Below are 16,580 nucleotides of genomic sequence, written 5' to 3'. Positions count from 1 at the left end.
AAAATAGATAAAAGTAAAGAAATAAAAACTTAAAATTTTTCAAAAAGGAGCAAAAGAAAAGAAAAAAAAAAAAAAAAAACCCTACACTATTAACAGTCATATAGTATTCAAACCTCCCAGTGTTCAGTAGCCTGATGCATGAGAGGTACCTGACAATGAGCTTCCAGTCTCCAGGGGGCATCTCAGGATGGGATTTGCCCCACCTAAAGATGGGAGATACGGCTTCCAGGATAATCCAAGATGGCCACTCTGGCTTCCAAATGTGTTGGCAAATGGGGAGCTGCAGCTCAGGGTGTGGGTGTGGTTGGCTAGGGGTGGTCAGCCTGGCCGGGGTCCTATAGGTCCTGGTTGTTATCTCAAAATGGCAGCAGCCACATGTAACGAAACCTGCAGGTACTGTGACAGTGGACTTCCAGGCAACAACAGGCAGCTAGCAATCCACTGGCCGTCTGTGGTCAGTCTGCTGGCTATTGGCTTACGATCGGCAGGTGGACTTCGGGTGGTGGGTGATGGGTAGGTGAAAGGCAGGTGATGGGCAGGCAAGAGGCAGGCAAATGGCAGATGATAGGCCCTAGTCAGTGAGCAGTCTGCACTCAAAAAGTAGTGGATATGCTGGCAGACTGCAGGTGATCACAGTAGACAAATGGGGTAAACAGCAGGGGATCGAGAAGCAGCAAAGACTCCTCACTGAGAAACAGATAGCCTCTGCTTGAAACCCGAGTTATGGAGTGACAAGGAACGCAGCCTCCCTCTAGTCTGCCATCTTGGATCCAATCCTATAACACTTTTTTTTTTGTTTGTTTTGTTGGTGATACATGATTTATTTATAAAAAAGTTCTTATGTACAAAACAACTGATTTTTGTTTCCAAGAGTTAAAAATTACTCTTTAAAAAATTAAAAGAACATAGATTACATGGAGCTGTTTTCCTCATAAGCACTTAGTGAACAACCATGCCACAAGGAAGCTGTCACACGCACATGGGGATGCTGGGGACTGCAGCTGTGCCCAGCAGATGCTACTGTGGGTGGGGGTCTGCACTTGGGCACAGAAACAGGTCCCTGCAAAGACCCAGGGGTGCATGAGGTGTGGAAGACTCATCCGTGTCAGAATACCAACAGCATCATCCAGCTACATGCAGACTCTGCCTCACAGCTGAACTCGAGTCTCAGAACTTGGGGTGACTGGAGGGCAGTCACAGTGTAGACTCTGTGACCATCAGTACCCAGCACGGCCTGTCCCCACAGTGGCCATGGGTACGTTAGTTCCACAGGGCAGAAGGTGAGGAAACCGAGGCAGCATCACTTGACCTTGACCTTGACCCAGAGGACCAGTGACCCTCCTGCAACCAGGGCCCTCCTCCTGCCTGGGGAGGTGGGCTGCAGGAGGCCAGCAACAGCACTGGCTCTGCATTGGTCAGACCCCTGGATGGCAGGTATGGAGGCTTATCCCCAGGACTGAGCTCTGGCCAGGGTGTTGGGGGGACCAAAGTACCTAATTGCTGTGCTTATTCCCTCATGTGCACAAACCAAGAAAAAGAGAGTTAAAACGCACATGTGCTGTGATCTCTCAGAGCCACGATCAAACGCGGAGAATAGCAGCTTTGCTGTGAACGGAGATTTACTTAGACCTTAGGATCACCTGGTGGCTGCCGGAGACTGACACCGGCCTGGCTGCAGAGCCACTGTCTCAGCAGGGTCTCACGAAGCAGGGACTGGCCAGTCAGTCCACCTCCCGAGGCATGAACATCTGAACCAGCAGCTGGCCAGAGTCCCAGCCAGGGCCACCCAGGCTGTGACAGTAAGAACCAAAACGCGTTCTCCTCCACAGCTCCCATGCAGACCACAGAGACTCAATCTCTAAAATGTTTTAGAAAATAAAAGTTGATAAAAAGCATTTTGAAAAAAGAGCAATGCTTTATTTCTCCTGTAAATCACTAATAACATATAAAACTTTCTTGATATGAAATCCTTTTTTTTTTTTAAGTCGAGGTACCAGGAGTGGAACCCAGGGCTCTGTACAAACCAGGCAAGCACTCTACTGCTGAGCCCCACCCCCGACTGCCATCTCTTTTTGAAGAGTCCATTTTCACAATGAGATTCATGTTTGAAATGATCAAATTTAGGACTGATCTGGAATGTATATATAGCACACTGAGAGATGATCAGTTTGAAAGGCCTGGGCAGGAAGCAAAGTTCTGGCAAGTTTTATTCTGATCTTGGTTGGAGTTGGCAGACCTTGAACTTGGACTTTTTACCCTGATCAGACTCCCCCATTTATTTGGGGGTTGGTTATTGCTCAGAAGAGTAGACTCTTCTGCCTAGTGTATGGGTAGGAGTCAAACACTGCCTCCCCCTTTTTCTCTGAATGGAGTGAGAAATTACTATGGGAAGAAGCAGAGGCAGGCCTAGAAACAATCACTGCACAGAGAAGAGTCAGATCTGCTCAGCTTCTATAGAGCTCACATCTGGAGTAGAGTTGTCCTCAAGAACTTTTTATGAATATGGAGATGATCTCACCTGTGCTGACCAGTGCAGTAGCCACTTACTACATGTGGCCCCTGAGTCCTTGAAATGTAGCTCATGGGACCAAGGGATGTCTTCTTATTGTATGTCTCCGTTCACAGCAGAGCTGCTATTCTCTGTGTTTGATCGTGGCTCTGAGAGATCACAGCACATGTGCATTTTAACTCTCCTTTTCTTGGTTTGTGCACATGAGGGAATAATGTCATTGTGCATTGCCCCTAATTTGTGATGCTTCAACATGAGGTTTTTCAATTTCATAATGGTCGGAAAATGATAAATATTCAGTAGAAACCATCTTGGGACTTTTGAATTCGGATAATTTCCAGTCTAGCATTGAACTGTGGTGAGACAGGCCTTGGGATAGTTGATCACTGTTCAGAGTGGTAGCCACTGTCATGAAGGATTCTTAGGCCACTCAGACTGTGCTACTGGCCTTGTGTGACTCACAGACATCACTGAGCCTATTTCCAGTCTAGACAATGCTGGAGAGTTTCTCTTGCCTCTGACTTTCTAGACTTAACCAGCAGGGATACAAGCCTGCGTGGGACATTTCCTATATCCCTCTCGACACCCTTGTCAAGAGGTTTCCTATCATGCTCCATCAGAAGAAGGTTAGAAGGCAGAAGGGAAGGTGCCATTAATTTTAGGTGCCAGCACCTTTGATGGTGCTGACAGTAGAAATGACTTTAGTAACAGTGGCGAAAGCAGCAGAGGTTGGTGAGGTTCAGCGTCCGGGTTCCTGTGGCGGCACAGTGATTTGGGTTTTGGGGAATACCTTTTCCCCTTTTGATATTCCAGCCCTAAAGGGGCTGTCAGTTACTAATCTTTAGGTTACCTTTACTCTTCCAGTTTGGATATGAAGGCTCATGTGTTGAAGGCATAGTCCCCCGTCTGGCAATGTTTAGAGCTGGGGATTTGGGAAGAAATTGGATCATGAGGGCTTTGTACTTATCAATGGATTATTCCCTTGAGGGATTCATATTTGATGGCATTATTGGCATACGGTAGAAACTAGGCAGAGGGGCCTAGGTGAAGGAAATAGGTCACTGGGGGCATATCCTAGAAGGATATATCTTGTCCCTGGTCCCTTCCTCCCTCTCATTCTCTGCTGAATGGCTGCCATGAGGTAAGCAGCTTTGTTCCACCATGCCCCTTCCGCCATGATGTACTACCTCACCATGGACCCAGAAACAATGGAGCCAGTCCAATGACCATGGACTGAAACTCTGAGCCAAATTGCATCTTTCTTTCTTGAAGTTGTTTTTCTCATGAATTTTGTCATAGTGATAAAAAGCTGACAACCTTTACTCCTGCATGCCTCCAACACTCTTATACTCATTTCCCTGTACTCCATTTCCTCTGTTTGAAATACCTTGAGTGGGTTCACTTTTCCTTATGGAGCATGCACTGTATAACTGCATTCAAGTCAGTTAAAAGCCTCCATACCCCTACCTGGGCTGCCTTCACATCTTCTGATTTATTCACTTCCATTCGGCCCTCTTCCCCTTGTCCACTGTATCCAGAGTCACCATGTTAGAACACAAATCTGATCATACTTAAAACCCTGTGGTGGCTTCCAATTGCCTTTCAAAAGAGGTGTCCTGTAAGACCATGCATGATCCAAATTGTTCTTGAGGAGGGGGAGGAAGTTATAAAGAGGGCACAGCGGGCCTGGGATAGATCCATGCAGTCCAAACCCGAGTGTGAGCAACGGTGTGAAAGAGGGAATCCAGAGGAGGAGGTGACCTTGAGGGCGTGGCGTGGAGCGACGGGCATTCGCAGGGTGCAAAGGAAGGACTGGGGGCCAGCCCCAGGCTGGGTGGGAAGCCGGCCCCGGCGGGGTCAGAGGTTTTTATTGGAAGGCTGCCCCAGGACGTATATGAGCACCAGCTGATCCCCCTATTCCAGCGCGTGGGCCTCTACGAGTTTCGCTTGATGATGACCTTAAGCGGCCTGAACTGCGGCTTCGCCTACGCCCGCTACAGCTCGCGGCACCGCACCCAGGCCGCGATCGCCACGCGGCACGACCACCTGCTGCGGCCCTCCTGATAAGCGCGCGGGCTGAGCGCGGACTGGCAGTCGCCAGGCGTGAACAGCCAAGCGGTATTGTTTGCGCTGCAGCCGGCGGGTCCCGGCCTGCAGGAGGCGCTGCTGCTGCCCAGCCCTGGACAGACGCCCTCGCAGATCGCGCTGCTCAAGTTCAGCTCGCACCGCGCCGCAGCCATGGCGAAAAAGGCCCTGGTGGAAGGGCAGTCACGCCTCTGTGGGGAACAGGTAGCTGTGGAGTGGCTCAAGTCAGACCTGAAGCAGCGACTGCGCCAGCAGCTCATGCATGGGTCCCTCTATGCGGTGCCTACAACCAGATGGCAGCCGACTAACCCTGGCCAGGGACAAGCTAGGGTTCCAAGGGGCTCGGGCTACCTTGCAGCTACTCTGCCAAAGAATGAAGCTGGGCAGCCCAGTATTCCTCACCAAGTGTTTGGGCACGGGACCTGCTGGCTGGCACCGCTTCTGGTACCAGGTAGTGTTCCCTGGGCATCCAGTGCCTTTCAATGACCTCATCTGGGTTGTGCTGGCTCCAGATGGGCAGGACCGGCATGAGGTGGCCAAGGATGCTTGTCTGCAGGGCTGCTGGAGGCACTGAGTGACTCTGGGGCCAGCCTCTGGTGGTGTGCTGGGCTGAGGCAGGTACTGTGGTTAAGCAGTGACCCCTTCCTCTCCACAGACAGCTTGAGTCTGTGTCTGTCCTCAGCCCAGCAGCCCTGGGCAGTCACAATCTGATCCCAAAAGGGGGAGGGGGCACAGGCCCTGCCTCAGGCCTGAGACAGCCACCCTGCTGGGACAGGACCCCCATCACACCTGGGGGCTGTTCAAGTTTAGTTTAACCTGTGATGAGGGACCTTGCTCTCCCCTGCTGGGCCCAGGGGCTGACCTGACCCTGTGTTCTTCCTTGGTCATTCCCTGTGGCACGCACCATACCTCTGTCTAGCATGAGTCTTTATTTCTGTTTTTATTTGGGGAACTGGATGAGCTAAAGGGTCAAATTCTGCCCTTCCCACCACTTGTCATTCTGGTTTTGGTTTATTTGTGGTTTTGAGATTTTCTATGCTAGTTGTATATATATTAAACCCCTGGTTAGGATAAAAACAAATTGTTCTTGAGGCCCTCTGTCTTCTCTGAGCTCCAAGTCTGTAGTTCCACCGTGCTCCTTAGTACCTCGGTTCCTTCTCCTTGTGAGGCCCGTTGGCCCTCTCTCACCACATGCACACACACCTTGGAGTCACATCTTTGGCCTGCTCTGTAGCACCTGCCACTGTCTATAGTGGTCTCATTTCCAGCTCAATTATTCCGTGAATGCTAGTTTCCTTCCTATATAGGCCAGTGGTTCTCAAAATGGGGTCCTGGGACTGCAGCATCAGCATCCCTGGGAATTTGTTAGAAATGTCAGAATGCCGGGTCCCACCCATGTCTATAAATTGAATCAGAACCCTGATCTGTGCTTAATAAGCCCCACTGGGTAGTTCTGATACCGCTCCAGGGGAAAAAAAACCTGTGCTAGATTGTTGACTAAGGAGTGTGTCTACCTGGTCCACCATTGACCTGCATCAAGATAGAGTGCTCAGCAAGTGTATGACAGGTGAATGACTATTGAATGAATCATAAAGCACCAGTGTTCATTGGAATGGCACAAGACACACTGAGTTATTGGAGATGCTGAAACAGCAGCTTGTGAAACACCAGAAAGGAAAAGATGGACAAGAGCATGGATCGCAGGCCTCTGTCTTGCCTGCTGAGACCTGATGCCCAGTCAGACTACTATGCCACCATTATGTGAAGCCTTGTATCAGGAGGTTCACTTTCCCTGGTTCTCTTATGCTACTATGGTGAGCTGCCTGGCCAGGCTTGTCTTCCTCACTGTCTCTGTGGAATTGGCCTTGAAGTTGTGGGGCATATAGCCAATAAAAGACGAAACGCATTTTAATAAACAAATGCTCCTCTGGGGTGGGGCTTTCCCTCCAATAACTGTCATCCCACAGCAGCAGGTGCTCGCTGCTCATTGCTGGACAACGTGAGGCATAGAGGTATAATGACAGCGACACATATTACCTTGCTGTTTTTTCAGAATGGGAGTCTAGGGGTGCAGAGAGGCTAGGTAAATGACTTGCCAAGGTCACACAGCAAGAAAGTGGCTGCTGAGGAAAAACTGTAGGTAACCGGGCTACTGCAGAGAAGAGGTTAAGTCTGTGCCAGGGTTTAGTGGAAACCATAGGGGGCAGACCCACATTCGAACACACACACACACACACTGTTATTCAAGGTTCTAGAACAGGTCGCCTTGTGGGCAGGTGAGGGTAGGGACTCTCTATTGGGTGGGCGACCACCTCTGCATAATGCGTTTCCCTGGCGCTCTGGGAGGGGAATGGCAACCCTAGCAGAGAGACAGGCATCGGTAAGGAGCTAGCAGCATGACAAAACATGGTGCACTGGGGTACGGAGCTGCTGCAGTCTTGGGGTCTGGCCAATGCACTCAGGGGCAGGTGACAGGGAAGCGCCACATCAGCTAGCGAGGGTCCCAGGGGCACGCGCCCTTCATTTACCCCGCCCCAGGTCAGCGCCGCCCCGCCCCCTCCAGACCTGCTAAGAGCGCGCGGCCCCGCCCTCCAGGTCCAGCTGCTCATGCGCGTTCTTGCCTTCGGCACGGTCCTCGCCCAGGTTCGGCTGCGCGCGCACCACCCCTGGCACCAGTACGCACGCGCGGCCGCGGCCCCGCCTCCGTTCCGCCGGCGCTGGGAGCCCGAGTCGGCGGGAAGATGGCGGCGCCGCTCATCCCCCTCTCCCAGCAGGTATGGGCCGGGCGGGCTGGGGGGCGGCGCCGAGGAGCGGTGCAGAGGGCTGGCGCCGCTGGATGGCCGAGGCGCGGGGAGGCCCAGCTGGGCGGCGGCGGTGGCGGAGGCGGCGGCAGCGGCTCGCGCTGAGGGGTCCGCGGCGGGCTGAGGGGCGGGCGGCCTTGAAGGTGACAGGCCGGCCGAACCCGCGGCCTCCGGCTCCCGAGCGACCCTCACGGGCGGCGGCGAGGCGGACCCGCGGCGCATGTCTACTCCGCCCGGGGTCCGGGCCTACCCGCCGCTGCACCGCCCGGGCTGGGCGGTAAGTGGTGCACTGGGCTTTCGGAGAGGTGGGCGAGGGGAGTGAGCATATCTGCCGGCGCGGCAGCCCCGTGAGTCTTTTGTCTCCTGCTGGTACCAGCACCGGAGCGGACACGGTCCCTGCGGGAGCTGGCGAGGTGAAGGACAGAGCCCCGCAGGAGCCGGGACCGGCCTGCAGGACGATGGAGACCCGTCTCCTTACTCGCCAGCTGCTTCCGCCACCCCTGCACGGTGAAAATAAGGGACTCATGTCTCCCGACCCCTCTCTGTATCACATTTACCTGATGCTCTTACTTAGGGGCAGCATCAGTGGCGTGACACAGACGTGCAAAAAGCCACGGGCAGCTGTGCTTTTTGGGAAGGACATTCATTCATTTATCTGTCCATTCTTGAACTGTGCAGTTGGATCAGGTCCTGGGAGCACAGCAGTTCCCAGACAGACAAGGTTGCTCTCTTGGAGGTGACACTGACGGAAACTAGAAACTACATGTGTCTTGCTAATCACCTTTAGTGACTGAATACCTGTGTTGTACGAAACACCATATTGTAAGCACTTTGCTAGAATTACCTAATACAGTGTCATGTAAGAGTGAGCACAGGGAGGGAGAGCATCTTATGTTTAAGTCTTGGTTCCAGCCCTTATTCCTTCTTAGTGTCCTCGGATGAAGCTTTCTGCTTTTCAACATGTTAATAGCCTCTTTTGGAAAATGGGAATATAAAGTGTATTGGGATAATGTGAAGATTAAACGTGTCAAGCTCTTAGTGCCTAGCACACCCAAAGCACTCCATGGTACTAAAATTATTTAATCTCTTTCAGATTTAGTTATTTGGGAATAGTGAACCCAGCAATGACTCAATGAGAATGGATAGGCAGTTTGACATGCCTGGTCACCTGATCCAAGGGGAGAGATGTCTGCTTGTTAAGTCTTGCAAAAACTAGCCAATTTGCAACACTGTCACTAAATTGATAGTGCTAAAGACCAGTGGGTTATTAATTGACAAGTTCTTGTAACAGATATGAAAGTGCCTTGTAAACTGTTAAGTGTTCTACAGATATTAGTTATTGTTATATTCTGAGACCAGGTCTTTTTGTATTGCCCAGGCTGGCCTGAAATTCCTGGGTTCAAGCAATCCTCTTGCCTTAGCCTCCCAAGTAGTTGGGACTATTGGCAGTTGCCACCAGGCCCAGCCATTAGATATTAATATTAATAACCAAGTTCTACAGTTTAGGATGTGTGTATGTGGGTGGGGAGTGAAACTCACCTACACTCATTTAATGAGAAAGTGTTCCTTTTGGTGGGGGGTGGAGGTGTTTTTCAAACTTTCTATCTGATTTTGACACCAGCCCTCATTTGGACTTCTATGATGACAACAGCTGATGTTGATTGAGTGCTTCAGAGTTATATGCATGGTGCATACTTATTTGTACAGTGCCCTGCTCCTCAAGGAGGATTCTTATTTTACTACTGAAGTAGTTTTAGGTAGGATAGTGATTTGTTACCCAGAGGTCATGTTATGTGACTTACTTGCTTAGAACCTTTTGGACCAGACTCCAGTGCCAGCTTCTCCCATCTCATCTGCTGTGCTCTCCCTGGCACCCACGCTGCAGCCATGCTTGTTGCTTTTCTGTTCCTCCTCTAGTCCAGACTGTCTTCATCCTCAAGGTAGCCCTGTTGGTCGTTCCTTTTTCCTGAAGCCCTCTTCCCTGTTTCTCTGTTGGTACTTGCGGGTCTGGTTCCTTTCCCTCTTTCAGGTGGCAGCTCAAATGTTATTCTTCCAGAGGCCCTTGCTAGTCACCTATCACGAGTAGCACCCCACTCAGCTGTCTCTCTCCTTCACACCACCCCTCAGCGTCTGTCAGTCTGCACGGATGTCTGTGGTCTCTTTTTTCCTCTGTCTCCCAGTTAGACTGGGTGTCTGGTGAGAGCTTGGACAGGCCACTTGCTCAGCACCCCTGACCTCCTGCCCAGCACCCAAGAAATATCTGCTAAGCCCAGAAAGCGGGACTAGGAACTTTCACAAGTGGCTCTTCTCCTCTATGTGTGGGATGGGGCTTGTGGATGGGGACCAAACCAAAGTGAGGAGTTGTAAGAAGAGACTGACAGCATGGATCCTTTGGCATCTGATGAGTTCAGGTCACTGACTTCTAAGCTTCCTCTCTTCCTTTCCCTACATGCTTGTCGAATGAAGGTTTTCTTCCTTCAGATAATATGTCAGCACTTCTCTGGCTGCTCTTGAGTGAAACTATGCATCAGGTCTTACTGTCACCACACGTGTGAGGTATGGCCCAACTAGGCCGGCTTAGAGCCAATTTACAAAGATCACATGGGCTCACGGACAGGGAAAGCATGGGTATGATTGCAGGATACTTTCTGGTTGCGGGCAGCTGGGGAGTAGTGTAGGCAGGAGACTGTTCTGTTTTGTTTCCAAGCAGAGGACACTTGGAAAGCAGATGGCCAGTCAAAAGTGAGTGAAGCTGGCAGTCACGGGTTAGCAGGGTGGGGGAGGGGCATCCCGCCACCCCAGCGCTTCTCGCACTTTTCCCATCTGACCCCGCCTCTTCTGCTCTGTCCCCCCTGACATCATCTAGGCCATCTCCTTTCATATGTAGTTTTCTCGGAATAGGAATGTTCATTTGAAGGGCCTGTATCCTGCCTCTCCAGGAGTGTTCCCTCCTTGTTAGCGTCTTAACGATTCCTATTTCTCTTTGCCTCCCTGGACAGAAGTGCTCTCTTCCTCTCCCAAAAGCATGTTGGACTGCCACCCATGCTGTGTCATCCCTTTGCAGACATGCTGCTCTCCAGGGGTGCCAGGGACCCGCCCTCTTCAGCCCCAGCAGCCTGTCTTGAGCTGCTCTTCCTCCTGCAGCCGTTGGCCTGCCCTCTTCATCTGCTCTCCCTCTCTCCCCTCTCTTTTTCTCTCCCACTCATAGATTTCAGCTCCTCCATCCACCCACCCGTCTGCATTTTCTCTCTCCATGTACTCCCTTCCCTGAGCCTCACTGCAGACCCTTCTGGAGCCCAGCCTCCTGCCTGTCCCTGAAGTCCTGCTGGACTCTGGAACTGGCCACTTCTTGACCACACCTGAAGTTTGCGTTGGCTGGGGCTGTTTGCAGTTCCTACTGACGCACTTCATCTACACCACTGTGAGAGCTTCTGAACAGTTCTCACCCACTCCCCTGCTCCAGAAACCTTCCATGGCTCCCGTTCTTCTTCCCTCAAAATAAGTCCAGTTTGATGGGCCAGACTCCCGCATTCCCACACCCCGACCTGTTCTGGTGCCCCAGGCCTTGCAGACCTGCTTTCCAGCCTCCTCCTCCTGCTCCACTCCTAAACTCCTGGCTCTCCAGCCTCACCATCTGTGGCTCTTTGACCTTCTGCTGGGTCTGGCCTGCCCCAGAGGCTGCTCTGAGGCCTCCTTGGTACTGTCTCCCTTGGCCTCCCCTGAACAGGAGTTTTCCTCTCGTGCAGTGGGTCCTTTTCATGGTCCCCATCCCTAAGAGGTACATGGTCACTGGAGGAAAATGCTGGGCTCAGTGATGAGGAAAAACCACCCCAGGCCCCAAGAAGTTCTAGTTTCCTCTGGCCCCCTTGTCATGTGTCCAGTGGCTTTGGTCCTTTTTCTTTGTAGCAGGTGCCACTCTTCTAGGAGGCTTTTATTGCCATTTTATAAGTGAAGAAACACGAGACCCACAGAGGTGAAATCACTTGTTGAAGTCCAGTAGCTGGTGCATGCAGCACTGGGGCTGAACCTGCTGGCACCTGCTACAGAGAACCCCTCCTCCCATTCCTCCTGTTCTCCCCAGTTTTCCAGAGAGCCTGCTGGCACCCCGCCCACAGTGCACCCAGCCAGTGTGTCTGGTATGCATGCTCAGGGGCTCAGGACGCTTGCTTGACCTCTTATGCCTTGTTTTCTTTTTCCCCTAAAAGGATTGGTAGTCTCTGTGTCTCACTAGAATGCTAATGGCAATGCAGTATAATTTGATGGGCAGAGAGTAAAGGTTTGGAGTAAAATTTGGTCCTACCCCGGGAAGATCCAGAATTCGCTGGCTGCCCCTTTTATTAATCTGCATTGACCTGAATTTTGTGTAGCTCCCTGCCAAGCAGGAACTTGTGTGTTTTGCTCCTCTGCCCCAATTTCAAATGTTAAAACTACTTTGCTGGGCCCAGTTCTTTTCCCCCGTCAGCTGCTCTAGGAAGCTGAGTGACTGTCTTCAGGTGAGGTAGTACCAGAGAACTAAGTGTCCTCTGTCTGGTTCCCATGCCTCATGCCACCTGACTGATGGACAGACACACCATCACTGCACCTTGGTGAGAGACCTTGATAGCCCCTCATCCCCAGGGTGATCGCAGGGCTCTCACCTTGGCAAAAGCTATTACCTTCATGCTGCTTCTCAGAGACGACCCTCCAAGTGCCAGTGTCATGTAAAGTCCCTTCAGAGTACCTGCTTTTCAGTTCAGGTGCCCAGATACTCATCTAGTGCCCTCAGTTGTGCAAGTGCTTTCTGCTCCCATTTGCAGGCGGGGAGTAGTACTCCATTCTTGCTTTACCTGCCTCACGGCAGGGAGCATGAAGACCCACAGGATGATGTGCCTTCTCAGAGTGCCTTCCATTTATAGCTCACACTGTGCTGTGTTCAGCATCTTCTCATTACTAGGCACTTCCTGAGCAGTGGGAAGGAGCAGCAAATCTGAAGACATCCCTGCCCTATGGAGCTGACACCCTGAGGAAGTGACATATGAGGTGTGTCTGATGATGACCCATGCCATGAGACAAGTAAAGGAGGGGACCTTCTCTCATACAGAAGGTGTGGGGAGGCCTCACTCTGCAGGCCTGAGGATTGAGTAGAAATGGCATTTTGAAGCTGGTGTGTGGTGCAGGCCTGTCATCCCAGTCACTGGGGAGGCTGAGGCAGGAGGATTGCAAGTTCGAGGCTAGCCTCAGCAACTTAGCAAGATCCTGTCTCAAAATAAAATTAAGAGTTCTGGGGCTATGGCTCAGTGATAGAGTGCCTCTGGGTTCGATCCTTAGTGTACACACACACACACACACATACACACACACACACACACTCTCTCACGCAAACGCAAAAGACATCTCAGATTGTTTGATTAATCTTGTCATACTGGTCAGTTTTATCTTTGCTGTACAAGAGGGTAACTAAGGCCAGAGATGTCATGTTCCTTGCTCAAGGTGGTACCCAGCAACCTCACACAGACTCGGTTCTCCTGACCCAGGTCCAGGCCTCTTCACTGCACTGTAGTTTCCTGTCTTGGGAAGATTTTGGCAACTGGCAAATATTACAGCAGTGTGATAGCTCCTAATCTACCTGATCATTAGAGGTGACGTAGTCTGAGTGGAGAGAATGTCACGGTGTACGTCTTTATTTTATATTTTAAACATTTTATCTCATTGGAAGGTAGGGTGGGCAATGGAAAATACTGCCTTTTTTTTTTTTTTTCCTTCCTCTGTGCTGGGAATGGAACCCAGGGTCTTACCCACGCCAGGCAAGTGCTCTACCAGTGAGTTACACTCCCAGTTCTTTTTGTTTTTCACTTTGAGGCAGGGTCTTGCTAAGTTGCTGAGGGTCTTGCTAAGTTTTCCAGGCTGTCCTAGAACTTGCCATCCTCCTGCTTCAGCCTCCTAAGTAGTAGGGACTCCAGGCCTGTGCCACCACACCTGCCTGGCTTGCTTATTGTCTTTACGAGGGGTCAAAGGTGCTCGACTCCTACACTGATGTGGAAATGAGTTGACCAGGAGTGACGGCTCTGTCCAGGTCACAGTGGAGACTCAGGTCATGGGTGGTCCAAGCTGGAGAGGAGCAGATAATGACTTTGTTTTCATTTAGGTGTTAAACATGGCTGCCTGGAAGAAAGGAGAGGTTGTTTGGCCTGGACTGTGGGGACATGGGGAAGGGAGAGAGGAGTGGCCTTTCACATGGAGGCCAGGCAGACAGGGCAGGAACCAAGAGACTGCAATTCTATATCAGAGGGCCTGCATGGGGCTGGGGTGGGGACAGTGGGATCCATGTCCCTCTTTTAGTGAGGGTCACTCAGGGATGCAAAGAGGAAGGTGTTTGGTAAATAGGACACGGTGGTGTGTGCCTGGGCTACAAATGGCCCAAGACAAAGGAGACCAATGGGTGTCTGCTTGCCCAGAGGGTGGCCAATGGCAGAGAGGGGTGGGGAAATGAGACCTGTCCAGTGTTCTCTGTACTAGGCCAGTCTTTATCCCTGGACAGTGGCCCTAAAGGTGATAGGGCCTTAGTGGTTTCGCTCCTGCATGGGAGTCTGAGCCGTTAGTTTTAACAGCCATTTGACTTTTCTCACCGTCTCCATCCAGCTCCTCCTGTGCTCCAAGCTTGGGTCACTAGGGGTATGGCTGCCCACAGGCAGTTGGAGCCTCAGGCTTCTGGTGGGATGATAGCCTGGACAGCGAGTGCATCACTGATTCTTTTCCATCAGCTCTCCTTTTGCACGCACCAGTCGAAAGCAGGGAAAGGTGGTGCCAGAAAGCGAGGCTGGAGCAGGCCCTGTCCCCGTCCTGCGCCCTGAGCCTCCCATCTCTGCCTGCCCCACCCGGCCTTCCTGGCAGCATGCCCCCTTGCTTCCTCGGCTTGCTGCGTCCTCTCTCTGGAATGCTCCTCCCCCTTCACCCCGGCTCATGCTCTGCTCTTCTTCAGCTGGGCCATCACTTCCTCAGGGAAGCCTTTCCTGATGCTGGCCAGCTTCTCCGTTTTTGCCAGTGGGATGGACACTCTGTGCTTTTCCACATACCTGTTTGGAATTTTCTCTTTGTGGTTTTATTATTAGATCAATGATCGTTTTCTCTGCCTAGCCTAGGTCCACAAGGGCAGGGCTGGGCCTGGTTTGTTTAGTCATCCTTGTACTCCATGGTGTGACTGGCACTCAGGGGCTCAGTACTCATCCGTTGAAGGAATGCCCCAAACATAAGGTGGGTCCACATTATGGGAGGCAGTAAGGAGGGATGGCAGATTCTTGAGGAGGGGAGTGACACATTTAGATCATCTGAATTCATCTGAATATCTGGAGCAGGTTCTAGCTTGAATTCATGCTGGGATGTGGGCATGGAACGATAAAGAGCTACCCACCCGAGATGGCTTCAGGAAGAGCAGAGGGGCTGGTGATGGAAGAAATATGTGGCGTGGCTGTTAGGATGGGCTCTAACAAGCGGGGTGGAAACAGGCATGCTGTGTGCACCCCAGCATGAAACAGGCCCTCAGGGGGCCAGGATAGCAGCAGGGGACAGATCCAGGTGGGCAGAGCCTCATGGGCGGCTGTGTCAGTTGGGAAAAGACCACCACCTTACAGGAGGCGCCTGGCTGGGTGAGAGCCTGCATCTAGGCACATGGCGAAGTGGCCCAGCCCCATCAGGTTCTCTTTGCTGAGTTGTGTGTACCAGCTCAAAAAGACCAACACAACTGAGCTCCACCCCTGGCTTAGCTGAACTGGAGCTGGGCACACAGATAATAGGACACTGCGTGACGGAAGCTCACATGGAGGTCAGGTGGCAGCTGTGGAGTTGGAATGAATCACTCCATTTGGTGAAAGCAGGTAGGTAGGAAGAGGGCACCTGTACCTTGCTTTTTCTTTTCCCTCTTTTGGTCCTGCAGGATGGGAGGAAGAAATAGGTGTAGCCTCTCAGAATGTCTGCATGCCACTCTGACCAGTGCCCTCTTCCTGTCCCCGTCAGAACTGTAGTCAAAGCCCCCTTTCCCTAACCCTGGTAACCAGAGCCTCCCAGAATGGGGTTGGAGAGAGATTTGGGACACAGGTCTTTCACAGAAGTAAGGGAGGATTTTGGACACCTGGTCCTGCCCGTTTGCTCCTGTGGTATCATTGTCATTGTCTTAATTCCTGTGCTTGTTTCTGGATGTGGAACAGGAGAGGTAAAATGAGCAGTCAGGCCTATAGGAAGTTGGGGTAACGATGGGATTGTATATTCCAAATTGGCCATTCCCTCTCAGGGGACCTTGCTTGGGCTCCTAGGAGGGCAAGAGGAGCTCTCTGTGCTGTTCCTTGTTGTGTCCCCAGACACAGAGGAGGCAGGTGGTAACCACCTGTGGGCTGGAGGCTGGGCGCTCAGGACAGTAGCCAGGAGTGCCAGCTGTCTCTCTGGCTGCCTCTGATGGTCTTCGATGGACAGCAGCGTTTTGTCTCTCAGGTGAAAAAACAGGAGCAGGGCCCAGAGATGCGTGTTTGAGGTCACTGGCTGGTGATGGGACAGGGTGCCACCAGGGCAAGTCCGGAAGCTTCCTTCTCTCTCTTCACTGGAGGGCAAGAAAGGGGTTCTCTCATTTATTAGTGACAGGAACAAGCATGCCTCCATGTCCTCATGTCAGTCCATACGTGATTACCTTTTCTTTTTTTCTTTTTGTTTGGGGGGGCCTGTGGGGGGATGGAATCCAGGGCCTCACTCATACTAGGCAAGTGCTGTACTCCTAAGCTCCATGGCCAGACCAAGACCATTTCTTTTCCCATTGGGAAATGTGATCTTGAAAAGCATATCCTCTTTGGATTAAGAAAAGTTAGTTTTGGGGCTGGGGCGGAGCTCAGTGGTTGAATGCTTAACTGGTGTGCAGGAGGCCATGGGCTCCATCCTCAACACTACAAACAAAACCCCCCCAAAATAACAAAACCCCCAGACTTATTTGGCTTGATTAATTTAATTTTTGCTGTGTTGACTTTTAGCTACTAGAAAACATCCTTAATTTACATCCTCAGAAGTGGATGTAGGTATGTGCTTACCTGCTGTGTGTAAAATCGTACACTTAAGAAAAATGATGTCTGAGTCTGAGAGAAGTGGTGACATATGGTTCTGTCTCAGATGTTGGGAGGAGCTTAGCTGATGAGTTAAGAGAGAAAACGAGCCGGGTGCAGTGACCCGTG

At 51.6% G+C, this 16,580-nt stretch overlaps 1 protein-coding gene and 1 pseudogene across 12 annotated transcripts in view; both read left to right on the top strand.

Annotated features, from left to right (window-relative positions):
- The first annotated feature begins 4,022 nt into the window (after nucleotides 1-4,022).
- Nucleotides 4,023-5,348, top strand: LOC306646247 (dead end protein homolog 1-like; annotated as a pseudogene). The gene has a single exon. The product of its transcript is annotated as a dead end protein homolog 1-like (transcript).
- Nucleotides 5,349-7,270: 1,922 nt separating this feature from the next.
- Nucleotides 7,271-16,580, top strand: part of EPS15L1 (epidermal growth factor receptor pathway substrate 15 like 1) — a 93,475-nt gene continuing 84,165 nt past the window's right edge. For 9 of the 11 annotated variants that reach the window (XR_013759850.1, XM_079114966.1, XM_079114965.1 and 6 more), the window contains exon 1: nucleotides 7,271-7,368. Coding sequence is in view for 8 of the 11 variants with exons in the window: in XM_079114966.1 (XP_078971092.1) it covers nucleotides 7,336-7,368 (33 nt within the window). In the remaining 3 variants the exon portion in view is untranslated. Of the gene's footprint in view, nucleotides 7,369-11,162; nucleotides 12,415-16,580 lie in introns of those variants that run through there. The other 2 variants (XM_079114968.1, XM_079114967.1) reach the window with 1 other exon arrangement.

The sequence above is a fragment of the Sciurus vulgaris genome (assembly GCF_902686455.1).
Source record: "Sciurus vulgaris genome assembly, chromosome: 16".
Taxonomy (NCBI): domain Eukaryota; kingdom Metazoa; phylum Chordata; class Mammalia; order Rodentia; family Sciuridae; genus Sciurus; species Sciurus vulgaris.
Note: the sequence above shows the minus strand (reverse complement) of the source record. Positions and strands in the feature narration are given on the sequence as shown.